Raw genomic sequence first — 23,730 nt, 5'->3', positions numbered from 1 at the left:
AGGTGCTAATTGTACCTTCCATCTCAAGATAAATTATATGTTAAATCTGATGGATGATCAGATTTTCCATTCTTAAATAACCTATATTTTGGGCTTGTTATTTGTTGCTTCTTAAATTATAGTGGCTTTGCTTCCTCTTCTGTTGTACATTAGGGAAGGGTCTCACTTGGTTACAAGTTGACTTGGAACCCTCAACAGACCAGAAATCTCAACTTCCTTGTTGACAGGATCAAGGGTGTGGGGCACCACACACCCTAAGGGACAGTGACTTTGTTAGAGGATCTGGTTGTCATAATACATACTCTTGCATAAATATTCTGTGCTGTTTTTCATTGAAAGTATAAACTTTAGAATCTGCCTGTATTTTGTTCCACTCAGCCTACTTGAATACTCTCATAGCAGGCAAACCCAACACCTAGGGTCACTTTTGAAGATACTCTGAGAGTCTTGAGAGCCACACCTAGTACCTTAAGCTCCTACCCTTAAGATATATAACATCAGATTGATTGCTACATCTAAAATACTGCAGCTAACTAGAAAATTCAAGCATTAAATTAATCCAAGATGCAAAAATATATACAATATAACAAAAGAAACACCAAAAATCAAGACAATATAAATCTACCAAAAAGTATTAATGCATCAGAAATGACCTCCAATGAGAATGAGTTAGAGGAAATGCCTGAAAAAGATTTCAAACGAATGATTATAAATATGCTCAAAGAAGTCAAAGAGGAAATCAAAGGAAGACAAAATCAAAATCAAAAGAAATCAAAAGATGACACAGGACACCAATTTAATGAAATAAAGAGGTCAATACTAGACATAAATAAGGAAATAGAAATCATAAAGAAAAAACAGCTAGAATTACTAGCAATGAAGAACACAGCCAATGAAATAAAAAACTCTGTAGAAAAGCTCACCAGTAGAATGGATAAAGGAGAGGACAGAATATCTAAACTAGAAGACCAGGTGTTAGATCTAATACAGTTCAACAAAGAGAAAGACAAACTAATAGAAAAGTATGAATGGGAATTTCAAGATATTTGGGACACTGAAAAGATCAAACATAAGAATTCAGTGTATAATATTCGGGACACTGAAAAGATCAAACGTAAGAATTCAGGGTATAATAGAAGGCATAGTAGGCGTTTTCAACAAAACCATAGAAGAAAACTTCCCCCAAATTAGGAAAGAGGTGCCAATGCAGATACAGGAATCCTTTAGAACACCAACCAGACAAAACCTGGAAAGACCCTCTCCTTGCCATATTATAATTAAACTACTAAACATACAAACCAAAGAAAAATATTGAAAGCAAACAGAGAGAAAAATCAAGCTACATACAAAGGCAAGCCCATCAGGGTTACAGCAGATTACTCAACACAAACTTTAAAAGCCAGAAGGGTTTGGAATGAGGTATTCAAGTTCTGAAAAATAAGAACTGTCAAAGAAGGTTTTTTTATCCTGCAAAGCTATCCATTCAAGTAGACGGAGAAACAAGGACAATCCACAACAAAAGCAGGCTAAAGGAATATTTGAAGACAAAACCAGCTTTACAGAAAATACTTCAAAGAATCCTCCATGCTGAAGAGAAAGAAAAGCATACATATAAGGAACCTGGAAAAAGCAAGCCATTCTCAAATACTAGTTAATACAAGAAAAGCAATGGTAAAACAGAAAGAACTACAAAAAAAAAAAAAAATGGCAAAATTAAATACACACTTTTCAATAATGTCTCAATATCAAAGGCCTCAATGCCCCAACCAAGAAACACAGGTTTGTAGACTAAAAAGCAGGATCCTTCAATTTGTTGCCTCCAAGAAACTCACCTTTCTACAAAGGATAGAGGCCATCTGAAAGGTTGGAAAACGGTGTTTCAAGCACATGGGCCTAGAAAAGAAGCAAGGGTTGCTATCCTAGTATTTGGAAAAGGTAGACTTCGGTCCAACATTAGTTAAGAAAGTAAGGAAGGTCACTTTATATTGATTAAAGGGACACTCTAACAGGAGGACATTACAATCCTAAACATATATACAGCTAACATAGGGGCTCCAAACGTCATCAAACAAACACTACTAGAACTAAGGTCACAGTAACACCAAACACAGTGGTAGTGGGTGACTTCAACACCCCTCTCATCAATTGACAGGTCATCCTGGCAAAAAATAAACAGAGAGGCATCTGGATTAAACGAGGTCATAGAACAAATGGGCCTAACAGATATATACAGGACATTTCATCCAAATGCTGCAGAATATACATTCTTTTCAGCAGCACATGGAACATCTTCTAAAATAGACCATATATTAGGACACAAAGCAAATCTTAACAAATACAGGAAAACTGAAACTGGACTGGAGGCCCACTCAATGGGAGGGAATACATCCCTGATACTGAAAACTTAAAACAATGCATCCCTGATACTGAAAACTTAAAACAGGGGTAGTCATGAGCCCTAGTGGTATAACATCTGCTGCTATCTGACTAAATGCATACAGTATGCTTATCAAACTGCCCAGTAAGCACTGCTCTTAAAGTTCATACTCTAATGCTATTCTCACTTTTGGTAGAGAATCTTTCCTTTTCAGATGGCAGTGACCTTGGGATGACTCAGAAGGCATCGTGGTGCTGGAGGAAATGACAAGAGTGCTCAGTACTGCATTATCTCTATCACACCTTCCAAGGCTCAGGGTCTGTTGTGGAAGAGGTGGAAAAAAAGAATGTAAGAGCCAAAGGAAGGATAGGACTCCTTACATATTCCCCCAGACACAAAATGGCCTGGATATCTATGACCTCACAGTTCCTGACAGTACCTACACCAAACCATCATAATAGGGGGAAAAGATCATGACATCAAAATAAAAGAGAGACTGATTGAGAGGAGGAGGGGATATGATGGAGAATGGACTTTCAAAGGGGAAAGTGAGGGGAGGGAGGGTTTTACCATGGAATATTTTTTATAATCATGGAAGTTGTTAATAAACATTTGAAATAAAAAAAATAAAGTGGAAAGTGATTAAGGAAGAAACAAAAAAAAAAAAAAAGAAGAAGGGGGGTACTAGCTGGGCTTGGTGGCACACACCCTTAATCTCAGAACTCAGCAGAGGTAGGAGTTCAAGTGAGTTCAGTGAGTTCAAGGCCAGCCTGAAATCCTACCATGAAAAAAATAATAAATCTTGGGGCTGGAGAGATGGCGTAGCAATTAAGGCACCTGCCTGCAAAGCCTAAGGAACCCGAGGTTTGATTCCCCAGTACACACACATAAAGTCAGATGTACACAGTGGTACATGCATCTGCAGTTTGTGGTGGCTAGAGGCCTTGAAGTGCCCATTCTCTCCCTTTCTCCCTCCCTCCCTCCCTCCTTTCCTCCCTCCCTCCCTCCCTCTCTCTCTCTCTCTCTCTGTGTGTGTGTGTGTGTTCTTGCAAATAAACATAAAATTAAAAAAAAATTAAGTGGGGTAGGGCAGGGTCTAGTGAGATCAATCAGCAGTTGAAGGTGCTGCTTGCCAAATCCACTGGCTTGGGTTCAATTCCCCAGCATCCCTGTAAAGACAGATGCACATGAATCTGCGATCCCAAAGTGCATATGACAAGGGGAGGCAAAGCCAGGAGAAGCTGAAGCTCATGAGACAGCTAAAGTGGCTTTTTATTTTTTTTAGCAGCAGCGGCAAGAGAACCTATTTCAAAGAAGGTAGAGCATAAATATCGAGGTAGTCCTCTGACCTCCACCCATGTGCCATGGCATGCATATGCCAATATGTACACACATTCAAATGCATGCAGGTCAAATAAATAGTAAACAATATTTTAAGAAAGGATCATGCTGGGCTTGGCGGCACATAACTTTTTTTTATTTAACTTTTTTTTATTAACAACTTCCATGTTTGTAGACAATATCTCCCTCCCCCCACTTTCCCCTTTGAAACTCCATTCTCCATCATATCCCCTCTCCCATCTCAATCAGTCCCTCTTTTATTTTAATGTCATGATCTTTTCCTCCTATTATGATGGTTTTGTGTAGGTAGTGTCAGGCACTGTGACGTCATGGATATCCAGGCCTTGGAAGGTGATAGAGGTAACGCAGTACTAAGCACTCCGGTCACTTCTTTCCAGCACGATGATGCCTACTAAGTCATCCCAAGGTCATTGCTATCTGAAAAGAGAAGGTTCTCTACTAAAAATGAGAGTAGCACTAATATATGGGTATGAACATTAAGAGAAGCGCTTACTCGGCAGTTTGATAAGCATAGTATATGCATTTAGCCAGACAGCAGCAGACGTTACACCCCTAGGGCTCATGACTATCCATTTTAAGTTTTCAGTATCAGGGATGTATTCCCTCCCATGGAGTAGGTCTCCAATCCAATTAGAGGGCAGTTGGTTTCCACCATGACATATGTGCCACTATTGCACCCATTGGCTCATTTGGCCTGGCTGGCAAAATATAAGGCTTGCAGTGTCCACTACTGAGTATCTTCACTGGTGATTTCTCTCTCCTACTAAACTGCATGCAAAATGGCTTTTTCCAGCTTTCTGTCAGCTGGTCTACATGTAGGAGGTTCTCAGCTCAGTTCCAGCAGGACTTCTCAGGGGTCTTGCAGCCCAAGTATGTGGGGTCTTCAGCAATAGGGTCTTACTATCTATTCCTGGTGGGAAACCAAGGTGGTGGCACACACCTTTAATTCTAGCACTCAAGAGGAGGATCACTGTGAGTTTAAGGCCAGCCTGAGACTACATCGTGAATTCCAGGTCAGCCTGGGCTAGAATAAGACCCTACCTCAAATATCAAAATAGAACAAATAAAATGAAGGATCCGTATAAAAGAGTAGCTCTTTGTTTTGTTTTAGGCCTATGGTTTCAATTGCTCCCATGAAATCCCCCTGGTCTACCTCTGCAATTATAATATTAATGTAATGTGTAATTATATCTCAGTTATAAAGCACAGGTTAATGTTAAAAGGGCACCATTACCACCATAAATCCACAGCTGGAAGATAAGTACTTTTTGAAATAAGCATTAAAGGGCATTAGCTTTAAAGACAGGGCACAAGGTTAAAATAGAAATAGCTTGGCTTGAATAAATAAGCAAACACTTTGGTATTCTTTATGAAGTTCCAAGCTGGCTTTAATCTTTAACAAAAAATCATATATACACCAGAACTCTTAAACTAAAGCTCCTAGCTCAATACAGTCAGGTTGTAACTGGCCATCTTTACTGGTGGGAGAGTGTGGATGGCAGAACTAGGAAGTAATTCTTCAGTCTGTGACTGCTAGTCTTCCTAAACCAGAAAACAGTGACCCTTTCCACTCAGTCAGATCCTCTCTCTCTGCACAAACCTCTCCAGATGGCCCATTTCCCCTTACTACCCAGACTCATATCCAGCCCTGTTACCCTCTCCTTACCTGGGCCCTCCAGGGAATAGGCACATTCCTGTCCTAAATTGAATTAACCTTTTCACTCTGAGTCCTCTAGTAGAGTGCTCCTCACACAGATAGTCACGATTCCCTACATCTCCTGCAGCTGAATTGTCACACTATCTTTGAGGCCAACCTAGAATATGCTACTTAAAAACACAATATAGTAGCCAGGCTTGGTGGCACATGCCTTTAATCCCAGCAATCAGGAGGCAGAGGTAGGTGACTTGTCATGTGAGGACACCCTGAGACTACAAAGTGAATTCCAGGTCATCCTGGACTAGAGTGAAACCCTATCTCAAACAACAAAAACAAAATATATAGGGCTGGAGATAATGGCTCAGAAGTTAAGGCACTTGCCTACAAAGCAACCACCCAGGTTCAGTTCTCCAGTGACCATGAAAAGCCAGATGCACAGAGTAGCACATGCATCTTAAGTTCACTGCAGTGGCTGGAGGCCCTGGCATACCCATTCATTCATTCATATTCTCTCTCTCTCTCTCTGTCTCTCTCACACACACACACACACGTGCATGCTCTCTCTCTCCTTAATTAATTTTTAAAAACATGCAACATATCCAAAATTGAGGGGATACAGATATAATCCCAGTACTTAGAAAACTGGGACAGGAGGAATGTAAGTTCAAGGCCAGTCTAGAGTACATAGTGAAACTGTCTCAAAAAAAGAAGGAATGCTGGGGAAAAGACCCCTCCACGCTCTGATAATTCAGACCTAAAAAGGACGTGAAGGGGGGCAAAAGAGAAAGTTACCCCATCCCTGCAATTCCCCATCTCCCTGATGCCTGTCACCTCTGCTGCAACACAGGCTGCACGAGGACAGTGTTTGTTCACTGAGACAGCCCAAGCACCTGGAACACTGCCTAGCACATAGTAGGTGCTTATGTGTAGAACTGGAAAGATCTTATTCTTCCAGTTGTTAGAAATCTGTCCTTTCTGAAATCAGCACCCACAGCAAGCAGAGGCATGGGCAAAAACATTTCCTTCAGAAGACCGACCAGCTCAGAGACTCTGCAGAGCATGAGGCAGGGATAGGAAGTGGAGTGAGTTCACATCATACTTGGTCCAGACTTGTGTTCTCTTCTGAACACCCAAACAAAATCCAGTGTCATTTTATAAGAGAGAAGAAAGCTTTCAGCTAAACAGAATTCCAAACCAAAAAAAAAAAAAAAAAAAAAATACACAGATACATATAGGGAAAAAATTGCATAGAACTCCAGGGAACAACACAAAGAAAATAAGCTTGTTCTATGTCTGCCTGAGAGAAAAGAGATTCATACAATTCCATACTTGGCAAAAGCAGAATCTGTGCTACACTACTGATTCAACCAGCAGAAACTTATTTTACCAAAAACAGAAAAAAGTTGGTTTTTAAAACTGTATGTTTTTCTTTGTGTGTGAGTGTAGGCATGGCATGGAGGTCAGAGGACAACTTTCAGGTGGACCCTCCCTGTCCACCTCACTTGATGCAGGGTTTCTCCCTGTGTTTCTCCCTTGCTCTGCTGTTCTTTGCTGAACTTGCTATGAGCTTCTGGGAACTCTCCCGTCCCTGCCTCTCACCATCAGTACCAGAGTGCTGGGACTACAGAAACCCACCAGTTTCCAGCCTTTCATGTGGGGCCTGGGGATTGAACTCAGGTACTCCAACTTCAGCAGCAAATGCTTTATCCAATGAGCCATCTCTCCAACTCCCCCAAAAAGGTCTTATTAGTTTCCAACATAATACTTTGGTAAAGTTATCCCATTTCATTAGAAGTTTCCAATTAATAGCTGATTTCATAAACCTAAGCATAATTTTTATCCCCTCCATAAACATCAATATACACATAAAATATAGATGTGAAGCTATATCAATTTTGATTTTGTTTTTCGAGGTAGGATCTTGCTCTAGCCCAAGCTGACCTGGAATTAGTCTCAGGCTGGCCTCAAACTCACAATGATCCTCCTACCTCAGCCTCCCAAGTGCTGGGATTAAAGGCATGCACCTGCACTGCCAGCAGAAAGAGAGAGAATGGGCGTACCAGGGCCTCGAGCCACTGCAGATGCATGCACCATTGTGCATCTGGCTTTATGTGGGTAATGGGGAATCAAACTCGGGGTGTTAGGCTTTATAGGTAAATGCCTTACTGCTGAGCCATCTCTACAGCTCTATCAATTTTGATCTAAGTTACCAGAACCTGATCACGCAAAGAACCTCAAGAGCTTTCTGCCAAAGAGAAGTAAAATCATTTGGAAGGACAGATGCCAGAATCTAAGCTTCAAGCTGGGAAAGTCTGCCAGCACCTTTGGGAAGCTATGCAGGAAGAAGTCACAGTGAAGACCCAGGAGGAGGTTCCAGTGTCAAAACAATGAAATGGGGGAAGGGAAGGAGGAACAAATGGTCAGCAAGGACAGACTAACAACTAGGGCTTCCTCCCTGCCATCAAAGACAAAGCCTCTGAGCAGCATCCTGAGAGGCCTTTGGCAGTGCTGAAAGGGGAAGGTACCAGGACGTTGAATGACAGACTGCTCTCCCTATGCCATTTGGCCAAAGGCCTACTGAGCCTCCACAAATGACCAGTCTCACTGTGCTGGGAGAGTAAAGAGGCCTCTTTTGGCAATTTTCTGGTCTGGTATGTTGGTGTGTTTGTTTGTTTTAATGAGTGCTAGTCAACAATATATTCACTTTCAGAAAATTCATCAATCTAGACTTATGAGTTATGAGATTTTTCTGACTGTCCATCACACTTCCCAAGCAGGGCAAGGAAGCACGGGCTGTAATCTCAGCTACTCAGGAGACTGAGACAAGAGGATCACAAGTTTCAGGCCATCCTGAGAAACTTAGTAAGACCCTGTCTCAAATTCAAAAGTAGACAAAAAAGGGAAGGTGGAGTGAGGGATATAGCTCAATGATAGAAAGCCTGCTTAGCATGCACAAGACCCTGGATTCCATCCTCAGCACTATAATAAATAGATAAATAAATGAATGAATGAATACCAGGAATAGTGTGTGCCTATAACCCAGAATTCAGGGACCGGGGGGAGGACTGAAACAAGTTCAATGTCAACCTGAGCTACAGAGTAAAGACATCTCAAAAAGCAACAAAAATAAAACAAAAAACCCTTTCTCAAAATGAGAAAAAAAAAGAAGACGACCTATTGTTTAGTGCTGCTGATACTCCACATTGCTAAAAGTGAGGAATGTTCTTACTGGAAAGGTGCCATGATCTAGATCTCTTTACCATGCCTAGAAATGCTGAGACAATCACTAAAAGAAAAATTGGTGACTAGGGAGATGGCTCAGCGGTGAAAGGCACTTGCTTGCAAGTCAGTCATCCAGTGTTCAATTCCCCAGTGCCCATGTAGAGCCAGCTATACAAGGTGGTGTAATGCATTTGAAGTTCGCAGCAGCAAGAGGCCCTTGTGCACTTGCACAAATGCACACACTCCCCCCCCCTCAAATAAATAAAATAAAATAGAAGAATTAAAAGTCCACAGTGTTGGGCTGGAGAGGATGGCTTGTGGTTAAGGTATTTGCCTGCAAAGCCCAAGGACCCCAGTCTGATTCCCCAGGACCCACATAAGCCGGATGCACAGGGCATGCATGCTTCTGGAGTTCATTTGCAGTGGCTGGAGGCCCTGGCGTGCCCATTCTCTCTGCCTGCCCCTCCCTCCCCCTCCCCCTCCCCCTCCCCCTCCCTCCCTCCCTCCCTCCCTCCCTCCCTCCCTCTCTCTCTCTCTCTCTCTCTCTCTCTCGTAAATAAATAAATAAAAATTGAAAAAAAAAAACTTAAAAAAAATGTCCAGTTTCAAGGAGACAGCTGGTATCTAGAACTAATCCAAGGGCTGGCCAAACTTCTGTTTTCCTATGCTGCAGCTCTGCATTCACCTGCCCCTTAATGTCTACAAAGCAAGGTCCTTTGGGGTGCATCAATATACTTGTATGAGAAAAAAAAAATCCCCAAGCTGTATATAAAGACAGAGTAAAAACACTTCAAGTAATTTCAGTTACTTGCTATTCACATGTGAGCCTTAATTATGAAAAACATGGCAATTTCCACATTCTTAACACAATCACGTTATTTAATCAAGGCAGAAAGAGGAGATACTTAAATATTCCAACTACTGAGTAGTTCTACCACTCTACAGCAGTACCCAGAGCAGTCTCGTCGTATTTTTACAAGTGGCCTCAATCTTAGTCTCTTATATTAAAATGTCTAAATGTCTGCTTTCTAGTATCATTAGCTCATTAGTTTCTTTTTGCCTTCAAAGCATCAGCCACAAGTAGAATATTTCTCACTTACCAGGCCTGAGACAACTCCCAAGTTGGAGAACCACTGAGTTCTTTATAGACCAGTAGGTGGCAAGGCATGGTGGTGCACACTTGTAATTAGAGCCCTTGGGAGGCAGAGGGAGGAGGATTAGGAGTTCAAGACCAGCCTCTGCCACACAGTGAGCTAAAGGTCAAAACCAGAGACCCCTGCATCATCCATTCTCTTGACTCAAGCCTATGTCACTCCCAGGATGTACACCAGAAGACCAGAGCCTTCAGAACCTCAAAGCTAAGAAATAAAGGGAAATATGAAAGACCTAAGCACCATACATCCCAGATCTGTCTGTCAAACCCTTACTAGTCTCCTAGAAACCAAGGTCAGCAAGGTGTTTTTTTGTTGTTGTTTTTTTCCTATAAAAGAGCAGGTACTGTCATTTTAGACGTACAGCCTTTGTCACAACTATTCACCTCTGCCATTGTAGTCTGACAGCACCACAGGCAATATGAAAACAAATTAGTGTATCTGAATTCCAACCAAACCTTAATCATGTATGCAATTTGAATTTAATATAATATCCACATGCAATATTACTTTTTCTGAATTTTTTCAAAGATGTAAAAATACAAAAACACTCTTAATTTTTGCCAAGCCCTGGTAGGATATACACTACAACTGATAAATAAATCTTGGTTCAGTGCTTACTAGCTACATACCCCTAACAAAGCTACACTGACCAGGCTTTAGTAGCAGAAACACGTTCAAAGACTAAATGAGGGCTGTGGGTGTAGCTCAATGTTGGAGTGCTTGCCTTGCAGGCATGAAGCCCAGGGCTTGATCCCTAGCACTTAAAAAAATGTGTGCAGGGAGGACAGCTGGTTGCCATTCCCCTTCCTTCCTTCCTTTCTTTAAACTGTTTATTTTAAAAGTATATATGGTGTGCTGAAGAGATGGCTCAGCAGTTAAAGCACTTGCCTGAAAAGCATATATGGGACTACAAATTTAATGATGAAATCTATCCTTTATATGTTATTCTGACCTAATATACAGTTAGAGGAACCAACTGTCCTTTTCAAGTATAAGACAACATATTAAACCTATGTGAGGGGCTAAAGGGATGGCTTAGTGGTTAAGGCACTTGTCTGCAAAGCCAAAGGACCCAGGTTCAATTCCCCAGGACCCACGTAAGCCTGATACACAAGGTGGCACATGCATCTGGAGTTTGTCTAAAGCGGCTGAAAGAATTTTCACACCATTCTCTCTCCCTCTCTCTCTCCCTCTCTCTCTCTCCCTCCCTCCCTCCCTCCCTATCAAGTAAATAAAGTAAGTTAAAGGAAAAAAAAAAAAAAACCTATGTGAATATTCTCTTTGCCTTATCATCCACAATCCAGCAGCCTAGTTATCCAAGAAATGCAAAGGGCTAAGGAAGACGGAAGAATAAAGGCCAGGTCATCTGTCTTTCTTTGATGTTGAAGGACTATGTCCCAATCCAATGACTTACATGGGAAGAGGACAGCAACTACTTTCCCTTGCAGAATTTGAAGATGGTCTCTTCAAAACTACTGAGTAGTTCTACCACTCTACAGCAGTACCCAGAGCAGTCTCGTCGTATTTTTACAAGTGGCCTCAATGGTTTGCAAGTTCTGAACTGTGAAACTGATAAAGCATTTAGTAGAAATCATACTTTGACTTTTGAGTCCCCCTATGAGGCTAGTAATATGAAATGCTATATACTCTCTGGAAATGTTTGAGAAGCCAAAGCATGAACTCCAGGTCACAGGAGGACAACAGAAGCTCCAAAGAACACTGTGTAGATAAGCATGGTGGTCAGTAGGCTAGTGTACTAAGTGCACTTTTCAGGGATGAGCAGCAGCTGAGATTGGGTCTCTCATAAACCCAAGCTGGCCTTAAACTTTGCTATATAGTCAAGGATGATCTCCAACTCCTGATCCTCCTGCGTTAGCCTCCATATTGCTGAGATTACAAGTATGTGTCCCCATACCTGGAGCTTAAGTACATTTTTTGGCCCATCTGTGCTGTGCATGCATGTGGGTACACATATATGCAACTGAGTATGAAGGCCAGAGGTTGAGTCCAGGTATGGTATCTTCCTCAATTGCACTCCATCTGACTTAAGCAGGGTCTCTCAGTTAAACCCAGAACTTACCAATTCAACCAGTCTAGTTAGCCATCTCTACCTCCTGAGCTTTTGGATTAAGGCTGCCATCACACCCACCCATTTCCGTATTTTTTTTTCTTCAAAATCCACAACTAATAATTGTCTTCCTTTGAGGGGGGTTATTTTCAAATTGTATGATAGGAAAATAATTTCTTCTTCTGGTGTTTTTGAGACAGTTTTATTACTCTGTAGCCAAGCTAGCCTAGGCCTTACTTTGTAGTCTAGGCTGGCCTTAAACTCACAGCAATCTTCCTGCCTCAGCCTCCCAAGTGTCAGGAATACAAGGGTGAGTCCTATTTTTAGCTAGGAAAATAAGTTTTAAAGAATTGTAAATACCTGAACTAGAGTGCAACCATACCTCCTTGAAAAATAAAAAAAGAATTGTAAATAAAATGGATCACAGAAAACTACCCTTTGGAGCTGGAGAGATTGCTCAGTGTTTAGTAAAAGGTGCTTGCTTACAAAGCCTGATGGCTTGGATTTGATTCCCCAGTACCCATGTAAAAAGCCAGATACACAGTGGCACATGTACCTGGAATTCGTTTACAATGGAAAGAGACCCTGGTGTGCCCACTGTCTCTCTTTCTCCTTGAAAATAATAAATTGGATTTTACAAGAAAATGGGACTTTGAACCCAAACAAACAGGCTCATATTCAGGCTGTTTACTCAACAGAAGACAGATGTGCTTATCCTTGATAAGATCCTCTTCTCTCAACTTCTTCCTTCATGAAAAGGAGATGAAAAATAAAAAATAAATAAAATGCTTGAGGCCAAGATTTTCTGCAGGCTTTAGAAATGTTGCATTATATACAATGAGAAATCTTGTGGATGACACCCAACACCAAAACATGAACTTTCTTTCATATATGCATTATACACAGGGCCTGAATGCAATTTCATATAGCAATATAGGGTTATACCTCAGGCTGGCCTCATACTTATAATGTAGCCAAGGCTGGCCTTGAACCTTGCCTCCACATCCCAAATGCTGGGATTATAGGCATATACCATACCTGGCTCTTGTATCTGCTTAACCATTTTGTTAGCCAACACTGGGTTGGCAGAGCCATGATCACTACTATGAGGTCAAAGCAGCCTTTACTACAGAATGAAACCTTAGCTTAAAAAAACAAAACACCCAGCACTTGGGAGGCAGAGGTAGGAGGATCGCCGTGAGTTCAAGGCCACCCTGAGACTACATAGTGAATTCCAGGTCAGCCTGAGCCAGAGTGAGACCCTACCTCGAAAAACCAAAAAAAAAAAAAAAAATTCAAAAAGTAATTATGTTCATGAAAGTTTTATGTGTACATTTTCCATTGTGCTGCCATGTGGAACATTTAGGATTTTCACTTAGGATTGTTCAAGCTATATAGGTTCCAAGTTTCCCCTCTTTTTTGTGGGGAGGGCATGGGCTGGGGGAGAATAGATCTTTATACTATTTCCCTGGATAACCTAGAATTCACTATGTAGCCCAGGCTGGCCTAGCTCACAGAAACCCTCCTGCCTCGGCCTTTCAAATTCTGAAATGATAGGCATCAGTCATCATGCCTGGTTCCCCTGTTGTTCTGGACAGATAAATCATGGTTAGATGAAAATATCATCCTACTTACTGCCAATTACTTATGAAATATCCTAGTCTTCCAAATTATTTGATCAATTTTACTGCCACTTTTTTATAACTTCAATTAAACAGCTGCCTTGTGACAAAATAAAAGGAATGGCTCCATGGGTAAGAGCACATGCAAGCCTGAAGGTCTGAGAGAATCCAAGTTTGATTCCCCAGCCCCCACTTAAAAAACTGTTTGTGGAGGGGCCGGGCGGGGTGGCGCCAGCCATGAGTGTGCGCTTTTGAGTGGCAGTGGTGGCGAGGGCTCCAGCCAGCATGAGGCATGAGCTACGACCGCGCCATCACCGTTGGGCCTGATGGCCACCCCTTCCAAGTGGAATATACGCAGGAGGCCATCAAGAAGGGCTCAATGGCAGAGGAAGGAACATTGTTGTTCTTGGTGTGGAAAAAAAAAAAATCAATGGCCAAACTACGAGATGAAAGAATAGTGCAGAAGATCTGTGCCCTGGATGACAAAGTCTGCATGGTCTTTGCAGGCCTCACTGCAAATGCAAGGATAGTAACCAACAGGGCCCAGGTGGAATACATCACCCGCTACATCGCCAGTCTGAAGCAGCATTACACACAGAGCAACGGGCACAGACCATTTGGCATCTCTGCCCTTGTTGTGGGTTTTGACTTTGACGGCACTCCCAGGCTCTATCAGACAGACCCCTCAGGCACATATCATGCATGGAAGGCCAATGCCATAGGTTGGGGTGCCACGTCAGTATGTGAGTTCCTGGAGAACTATACTGATGAAGCCATTGAGACAGATGACCTGACCATCAAGCTGGTGATCAAGAAACTCCTGGAAATGGTCCAGTCAGGTGGCAAAAATATTGAACTTACTGTCATGAGGAGAGATCAGCCCCTCAAGATTCTAAATCCTAAAGAAAGTGAGAAATATGCTGCTGAGATTGAAAAAGAAAAATAAAAAAATGAAAAGAAGAAACAGAAGAAAGCAGCATCATGATAAATACTTAAGACTGGAGCAGCTTTTAAACTCAATTATGAACCAGTTGTGGTGAAATGTAGGCTTTCCTTATCTTCCACTTGCCCATCCCTGAGTGCCCAATAAACATCCCCTTTTTTTTCAAATTTTTTTGTTTATTTTTATTTATTTGATAGTGACAGAGAAAGAAAGAGGCAGATAGAGAGAATGGGCGTGCCAGGGCCTCCAGCCATTGGGCCTCCAGCCATTGCAAATGAACTCCAGATGCGTGTGCCCCCTTGTGCATCTGGCTAACTTGGGTCCTGGGGAATCAAGCCTTGAGCCAGGCTCTGTAGGCTTCACAGGCAAGCACTTAACCACTAACTAAGCCATCATCTCTCCAGTCCAACATCCCCATTTTTTATCCTTTAAAAAAAACTGATGTGGGCACAAATGCCTGTCACCCTATTCCTGTGGTGGGGCAAACTGGAGAGTTGCTAGGGCTCTCCTCTGTCCTCCACACACATACACTATACATACACATACTGTATAAATATGCCAAAGAAATAAAAGAAAAGTAGGGGGATTGGGGAGATTGCTCAGTGGTTAAGGCACTTGCCTACAAAGCCTAACAGCCCAGGTCTGATACCCCAGTACCCACATAAGCCAGGTGCACAAAGAAGAACACGCATCTGAAGTTCATTTGCATGGGCTAGAGAGTCCTTGGCACACCTATATTCATATTCATTCTCTCTTCCCCACCTCTCCCCTTGCAAGTAAACAAATTTTTTTTCTTTTTTTTTAAATTTTTTATTTATTTATTTGAGAGTGACAGACACAGAAGGACAGATAGAGGGAGAGAGAGAGAATGGGCATGCCAGGGCTTCCAGCCTCTGCAAACGAACTCCAGACGCGTGCGCCCCCTTGTGCATCTGGCTAACGTGGGTCCTGGGGAACCGAGCCTCGAACCGGAGTCCTTAGGCTTCACAGGCAAGCGTTTAACCGCTAAGCCATCTCTCCAGCCCGCAAGTAAACAAATTTTGTTTAAAAAAAGAAAAAGAAAAGTAGGGCTGTAGGGATGGCTGAGCAGTTAAGTGCACATCTTGTGCAAGCATGAGGACATTAGGGTCCCACATAAAGCAGCTGGATGTAATCATATGCACCTGTTACCTCAGGTGGAAGATGGCAGCCAGACAGGTGAGGTTCCATTCCAGCTACCAACGGTGAGAGCATAGAGCACCTCAAGGACACATACACGTGCATATAACACACACACACACACACACACACACACAACCACCACCACCACCACCACCACCATCACTACCCCACACAAGAAAAAAATAAATAAAAACAGGGCTGGAAAAACTGCTCAGTGGTTCCAGGCACTTTTTGCAAAGCCTGACGACCCAGGTTTGATTGTCTAGTGCCCAAGTAAAGCCAGGTATAAAAATGTTCATGTATCTATAGTTCACTGGCAGCCACAAGATGTGTGCTCATACTTCATTTACCCACCTCACATAAGAAACAAAAATATTTAAAATAATAATAAAAATATATAAATAAAAAGTATATCTTGATACTGTTAATTCAACTGCCAATGGAAGAGAATAAGATAATAAAAATTAAAATTAAAAAGTTCTTGGAGGGCTGGAGAGATGGCTCAGCAGGTAAAGGTGCTTTCCCGCACAGGCTGATGGCCTGGGTTTGATTCCCCAGTACTCATGTAAAGCCAGATGCACAAAGTGGCGCATATATCTGGAGTTTGTGTTTGCAGAGACAAGAGGCCCAGCTGTGCCTATTCTCATTCACTCTCCTTCCCTCCCCAACTCTTTCTCAATAAATAAAAATATTTTTTTTAAAATAAAGTTGTTGAAGCCAGGCATGGTGGCACTAGCCTTTAATCAGAAGGCAGCAGAAGGAGGATCACTGTGAGTTCAAGACCAGCCTGGGACTACAAAGTGAGTGCCAGGTCAGCCTGGGCTAGAGTAAGACCCTACCTTGAAAGAAAATAAATAAATATAAAGTATAATATTCTCTGTAGTCCTATGAGACTTAGTAATAGAGAGTTAGACCTGATCATTATTCAAAAGATAGACTTTTGGAGAAAACAAAAAACTAAACATCAATTAAGCTAGACAGAACAGAAAGATCTAGAGCTTTAGCAGCAGCATTGATGACTCATTCCTGCCTTACAGTAAGAAATACGTACTCTCAGCTTTCCTGAAACAAAACATTGCTTGTATTAATTCACCTCCAGCAAGCAAAGAGAAGTACCCTCACAGCACACAGAAACATAAATTAACTACATCAGGAACTTTCTGGAACTCTTGGCTATCCATGAGAGTAGGTCCAACTAGAAAATTAAGAGCTGTGAGCCAGGTGTGGTGGCACATGCCTTTAATCCCAGCACTCAGGAGGCAGAGGTGGGACAGCTTTGCGCTCAAGGCCACCTGAAGACTACACAGTGAGTTCCAGGTCAGCCTGGGCTAGAGAAAGACTACCTTGAAAATCCAATAAGAAGTTAAAAGAGAGAAAGAGTGAGCAAGAGCACTCACTTGGGCAGCACAGATACAAAAATTAGAATAATACAGAGATTTTAGCATGGCCCCTGCACAAGGATGACACATATTCGCGAAGCATTCCATATTCTCATTCTCTCTTTCTTTCTTCTATCTCTGTCTCCTCTGCATGCAAATAAATAAATAATAATTAAAAAAAGAAAGAAAGAAAAAAGGGGCTGGAGGGATGGTTTAGTGATTAAGGCAATTTGCCTGCAAAACCAAAGGACCCAGGTTTGATTCCCCAGGACCCACTTTAGCCAGATGTACCAGGAGGTGCACATGTCTGGAGTTTGTTTGTAGTGGCTGAAGGCCCTGGCATGCCCATTCTCTCTCTCTCTCTCTCTCTCTCTCTCACTGTCAAATAAATAAATTAGTAAGAAATAAGAAAAGAAAATTAAGAGCTGTGAAAAGTCAGCCAGCTCCACCCCACATCCACCCTCTCACCCTAGGACAGGATGATTCTAAGGGCCCATCCACCATGAGATTCTGTTTTTAAACTTACCTGTGCTTCCTCAGAAGGCATAGCCCCAACTTTAGAGATAACAGAATTTACAGAACCCTAGGAATAGCACTAGCTCCCCCTCACAACTGGTATAAACAGGATAGACCATCAAGTCAGTCCAAAGGGCCATTACTGGCTCTAGATCGTCTTGAAACAATGTAGACATCTTTTTTGATGGCCACAATATGGGGCAGAAGAATATATCTTATTGGCATCTAAAGGGTAGGGGCTAGGAATTCTGCTAAGCATTATACAACACACACACAGAATGGCCTTCAGTAAGGAACTATTTGTTCTAAAATATTTGGGCTGGAGGGATGGCTTAGTGGTTAAGGCATTTGCCTGCACAGCCATAGGACCTTGGTATGATTCCTCAGGACCCCAGGACTTGTGCCAGATGCACAAGGGGGAGCATGCATCTGGAGTTCATTTGCAGTGGCTGGAGGCCCTGGTGCGCCCATTCTTTCTCTCCCCCTCATTCTCTGTCAAATAAATAAAAATATTTAAAATATTAACAGTTCTCAGGCTGAGAAACTGCTATAAACTGAGGAAGGCTTCTTGCCCTGAGGGTCACAATGCCAATTTTAGAGGCACCAGAAACCCCTGGAAAAGTAGCATATATTTTTTACATAAAAGAAAAACATTATAGCTTTTATGAAGCCCTAACAACAGTGTGGGTCACTCCTCCTCAAAACATCACTGTAGGAGTGGAGAGATGGCTTAGAGGTTAAGGCTTTTGCCTGCAAAGCCAAAGGACATCGGTTCGATTCCTCAGGATCCATGTAAGCCAGCTGTACAAGGGGGCACATGCATCTGGAGTTTGTTTGCAGTGGCTGGAGGCCCTGGCATACCCATTCTCTCTCTCTTTCTCTCAAACAAATAAATAAAATCACTGTAAATACAAAATTATCCCATGTGGGTTTTTTATGGTAGGTATACATACTCTTGTGTATCATTTGGCATTGGGAAAGATCAAACTATAGCTCTGTGGAATAATGTAAATAAACTTCATGCATATGGTAAACCAAAGAAGCCAGAAAAAGAAAATATCATCAGGCATTGTGGCGTGCCTGTAATCCCTGCCCTCGGGAGGCTGAGACAGGAAGACTGCAACTTCATAGCTTGGACTACACACCAAGACAGTCTCAAAACAAAGGAGGAGGGTAAGGGAGGGCAAACTGTGTGAGGATTTATATGGATTTTAAAAACAGGAAACCTGGTGTGGTAGCACATACCTTTACTTCCAGCACCCAGAAGGCGTGAGTTTGAGGTTACCCTGAGGCTACATAACGAATTCCAGGTCAGCCTACCTACTCTGAAAAGCCAAAAAAACAGGAAAAACTTACCTATGGTGTTAGAAATCAGAATAATGACCAGGCATGGTGGCGCATGCCTTTAATTAATCCCAGCACTCGGGAGGCAGAGGTAGGAGGATTGCATTGAGTACGAGGCCCCCCTGAGACTACACAGTGAATTCCAGGTAAGCCTGGGCTAGAGTGAGACCCTAACTCAAACAACACAAAACAAACAAAAAAAAAAAAAAAAAAAAAAAAAGAAATCAGAATACTAGTTACCCTTATGGGTGTGGAGAAGTTCTGATTGGGAGGGAGCACAACATTACTTTCTGGGTTTTATGGACTGAAATGTGTTCCCCCAACTTGTTCTGAAATCCTAACCTCCAAAACAATGGTATATAGAGATGAAGCCCTTGGTGGCAGCGAGATTTAAATAAAGTGCTGAGTAGCAAGGGTCCATAAGATCCTAGTGTCCTATCAGTGCCCTTCTAAGAAGACAATCTAGAGAGCTTGCCTTCCCTCATTCAGCCTACCCCAGGCTTACGACCAAAGACAGGCCATGTGTACACCATGAATAGCAAAGTAGTGACCATCTCCAAAACACCACAACGCAACCATGCTCAAACTACCCATCTCCAAAACTGTGAGACAATCAATTTCTGGGTCTGGGGTCTTTTTTGTTTGCTATTTTGTTGTTGTTGTTGCTTGTATGTTTTGATGTGGATTTTTTTTGGGGGGTCTTGTTTTTATGGGATTTCATTATACATTCAGGCTGGCATTGAGCTTACACTAGACTGACATTGAACTCATAATCCTGTCACTGCCTCTGAAAGTGCTGGGATTGCAAATGTACAGCTCAAATTTCTGCTGCTTAAAACCATCCAATCTATGGTCTTTTGCTATAACAGTCTTAGTTGACAAACGTGCCAGGGTACTAGAAATGTTATCTCAAAAAACATAGTGGTCACATGAGTGAATAAACATGTGACACACCTTCAGAGAGGTATTACAGTAAGTATTAAAACGATCAAGCAGGGGTAGGGAGATGGCTTAGAGGTTAAGGCACTTGCCTGCAAAGCCGAATGAACTATGTTCTACTCTCCAGGTCCCACGTAAGCCAGACACACAAGGTGATGCAAACCTGCAAGGTCACACAAGTGCACAAGATGGCACACGCATCTGGAGTTCAACTACAGTGGATGGAGGGCCTGGCATGCCAATTCTCTCTCTCCTCTCATTTAAAAAAAAAAAAAACAAAAAAACAAGAAAAAACTAAATAAAAAAAGAAAACTAGCAAAGCAAGAAACATTTTTGATAAGCCAAGTGTGGTGGCACATGCCTTTAATCCCAGCACTCGGGAGGCAGAGGAAGGAGGATCGCTGTAAATTCAAGGCCACCCTGAGTCAGCCTGGGCTAGAGTGAGACTCTACCTTAAAAAAAAAAAAAAAAAAAAAAAAAAAAGACCCAGCACTCAGGAGGCAAAGGTAGGAGGATCACAGTGAGTTCAAGGCCACCCTGAGACTACAGAATTAATTCCAGGTCAGCCTGGAACAGAGTGAGACCCTACCTTGAAAAACCAAAAAAAATAAAATAAAATAAAATAAAAAGAAAGGAAGGAAGAAAGAAAGAAAGAGTTGGATATCTCCACAAAGCAAAGCTAGTTTATTACTTTCATATTTGTTTGTTTGTTTGTTTGTTTGAGGACAGGGTCTCTTTCTATAACCCATGCTGGTCCAAAACTCACTATATAGCCAAGGCTGGCTTCAAACTCATGGCAATCTGCATGCCTCAACCTCTAAGGTACAGTATTACAGACATGAACCTGTAGTACTTTTCATTTTATAACCAAGTTTGAATTCTTTTCCATGATCATATGTAATTTTTAGTAAATTACTTTTAAGCTGCTCTAAATTCCTTAGAGTATTTGCCTGACCAGTGCCCTAATCCTAATGTACACACCTATCCCCTTGTACTCAAACCCTGACCTGGAATGGGTTTCCAGATACTGCCCCCCAAGCATGTCATTGGTACCTACTGTCAAAGTATAATTCTCCAACCCTAATCATGACCACAAACATCACCAATAGCTACTCCTTCACTGTGCCTCCCGCCCACTGCCCCAGCTTCTTTTTCTCGAGTTCTAACTCACCCTTCTCCTTTGCACCTGCATATGACCTCAGACTGCTGACTTGCAAGTATGCCTTATTTTCTAAATTCAGAAACCAAATACATAAATTATTTGGAAGCAAGCTAGAGCTTTCTCCTAGTAAAAACTCCAAGACCTGGGCTGGAGAGATGGCTTAGCGGTTAAGCGTGCTTGCCTGTGAAGCCTTAGGACCCCGGTTTGAGGCTCGATTCCCCAGGACCCACGTTAGCCAGATGCACAAGGGGGCGCACACATCTGGAATTCGTATGCACTGGCTGGAAGCCCTGGCACGCCCATTTTCTCTCTCTCTCTCTCTACCTCTTTCTCTGTCTGTCGCTTTCAAATAAATAAATAAAAATAAACCAAAAAATTAAAAAAAAAAAAAAAAGAATGCCTACTCTCATTGTGGAAGCATCTTAACCAAAAAAAAAAAAAAAAACAAATAACAAAAAACAAATAAATTCCAAGACCAAGCCAGGCATGGTGGCGCACACCTTTAATCCAGCACCTGGGAGGCAGAGGAGGATCACTATGAGTTCAAGAACACCTGAGACTACATAGTGAATTCCAGGTCAGTCTGGGCTAGACTGAGACCCTACCTTGAAAAACAAAACAAATAAAAATAAAACCACTCTGAAATCAACACCAGCAGTCTAAGACTTGTTTCAACCCATTCTGCCCATTGCCAAAGTGGTCTTTCCAAAACACGTGCCCACTTTAAGCCCATGAGAAGCTCCTTCCAGGCAGGGCATGGTGGCACACACCTTTAATTCCAGCACACAGGAGGCAGAAGTAGGAGGATCACTATGAGTTCGAAGTCAACCTGAGCCGACATAATGAATTCCAGGTCAGTCTAGGCTACAGCAAGACCCTACCTTAAAAATGTAAACAAAGCCGGGCGTGGTGGCGCACGCCTTTAATCCCAGCGCTCCGGAGGCAGTGGTAGGAGGATCGCTGAGAGTTCGAGGCCACCCTGAGACTACATAGTGAATTCCAGGTCAGCCTGAGCCAGAGTGAGACCCTACCTCGAAAAACCAAAAAAAAAAAAAAAAAAAAAGTAAACAAACCAAAAAAAGGCTGGAGAGCCGGGCATGGTGGCACATGCCTTTAATCCCAGCACTTGGGAGGCAGAGGTAGGAGGATAGCCGTGAGTTCTGAGACTATGTAGTGAACTCCAGGTCAACCTGGGCTAGAGCAAGACCCTACCTCAAAAAACAAAAACAAAACAAAAAGGCTGGAAAGCCAGGCATAGTGGCTCATGCCTTTAATCCCAGCACTCGGGAGGCAGAGGTAGGAGGATTGCCATGAGTTCAAGGACACCCTGAGACTACATAGTGAATTCCAGGTCAGCCTGGGCTAGGAGTGAAACCCTACCTCTAACCCCCGCCCCACCCCCAAAAAAAGGCTGGAGAGATGGCTCGGCGGTTAAGGCGCTTGCCAGCAAAGCAAAAGGATACAGGTTCAATTCCCCAGTGTCCACATAAAGCCAGAGATGCACAAGGTGGCACACACATTTGTAGTTCATTTACAGTGCCTAGGAGGCCCTGACATGTCCATTCTCTCCCTCCCCCCTTCTCTCTCTCTCTCTCTCACAAACACACACACACACACGTGTGCAAGCACAAAGCCCTGAGGTCAAAGCACTCATGGCAGTGAAAGGGAGGACAGCAGGAAATGAGTGGGTCGGGTATTGAAAAGCCCTAGAGTTCACTGGAAGGAACTTTTGTACTATTATTGAGGGGACTTACTGGAGGGGGGAAGAGGTAGGAGTGGGATTCGTCAGACAGGATCTCACTATATAGTCCAGCCCAGCTTCAAACTTGGGATCCTCCTGCCTCAGCTTCCCACATACTAGGATCACAAGATTGTACAACCAGGCTGGAGAGATGGCTTAGTGGTTAATGTGCTTGCCTGTGATGCCTAAGGACTCATGTTCAACTCCCTAGATCCCACATAAGCCAGATGCACAAGGCTGTGCATGCACACAAGGTGGCGCATCATGCATCTGGAGTTCAACTGCAGTGGCTGAAGGCCCTGGTGCACCAATTCTCTCTCTCATAAAAAGGTGGGGGCTGGAGAGATGGCTTAGCAGTTAAGCACTTGCCTGTGAAGCCTAAGAACCCTGGTTCGAGGCTCAATTCTTCAGGACCTATGTTAGCCAGATGCACAAGGGGGCGCATGTGTCTGGAGTTCATTTGCAGTGGCCAGAGGCCCTGGCACACCCATCCATCCATCCATTCACTCATATTCTCTTTCCCCCCCCCCTCTCTCTCTCTCCCCCCCCCCTCTCTCTCTGCCTCTTTCTATCACTGTCTGTCGCTCTCAAATAAATAAATAAATAAAAATCCAGGTCAGCCTGAGCTAGAGTGAGACCCTACCTCAGAAAACAAAAAAGGAAAAAAAGAGTGCACCACCATTCTAGTGACCTCTTTAGCTGCTATACTGAAAAATTTAGCCAGGTCATAAGCAGGTGCTCAGTTTGAAACTATTGCAGCAACACAGGTGAGAGGTGACAGTGACAGCCAAGGTCGGCAAGCACTGGATCTGGACTGAGAAGATGAGCAGTCAAAGATGACTGAAAGGTGACTAGCCAGATCATTTCGTTACTACTAAATGAGAGAAGAATGGCATGGGAACAAGGGACGTCGCTCTGTGGTACAACGTTTGCCTAGCATGTGAAAAGGCAAGTCCATCCCAGCATAAGAGAAGAGGAGGAGGAAGCAGAGTGCAGCAGCAGCAGGCAAATATTTGCCAGGTCTTGTGGCACACACCTGTAGTTCCACTACAAGGGAGGCAGAAGCAGGAAGACCTAGAGGCC

The 23,730-nt window shown here is 42.8% G+C and overlaps 2 protein-coding genes and 1 non-coding gene across 3 annotated transcripts in view; 2 read left to right on the top strand and 1 right to left on the bottom strand.

The window, feature by feature from the left end:
* The window catches only part of Nup93 (nucleoporin 93), a 126,378-nt gene that overhangs the window by 100,889 nt on the left and 1,759 nt on the right, over positions 1 to 23,730 (bottom strand). The window lies entirely within an intron of this gene.
* On the top strand, positions 13,755 to 14,408 carry LOC101598150 (proteasome subunit alpha type-7-like). Its single transcript, XM_045131699.1, has one exon. It carries the CDS (start codon positions 13,755 to 13,757, stop codon positions 14,406 to 14,408), a length of 654 nt encoding a protein of 217 aa, XP_044987634.1.
* On the top strand, positions 16,956 to 17,059 carry LOC123458317. Its single transcript, XR_006635600.1, has one exon. It is a non-coding gene; the product is annotated as a U6 spliceosomal RNA (small nuclear RNA).

This window comes from Jaculus jaculus, chromosome 1, assembly GCF_020740685.1.
Source record: "Jaculus jaculus isolate mJacJac1 chromosome 1, mJacJac1.mat.Y.cur, whole genome shotgun sequence".
Taxonomy (NCBI): domain Eukaryota; kingdom Metazoa; phylum Chordata; class Mammalia; order Rodentia; family Dipodidae; genus Jaculus; species Jaculus jaculus.
This window is presented reverse-complemented; position numbering and strand designations above follow the sequence as displayed.

Excerpts from the sequence above, each read along its gene's own strand:
- LOC101598150 (XM_045131699.1), top strand. The coding sequence starts at position 13,755 with ATGAGCTACGACCGCGCCATCACCGTTGGGCCTGATGGCCACCCCTTC.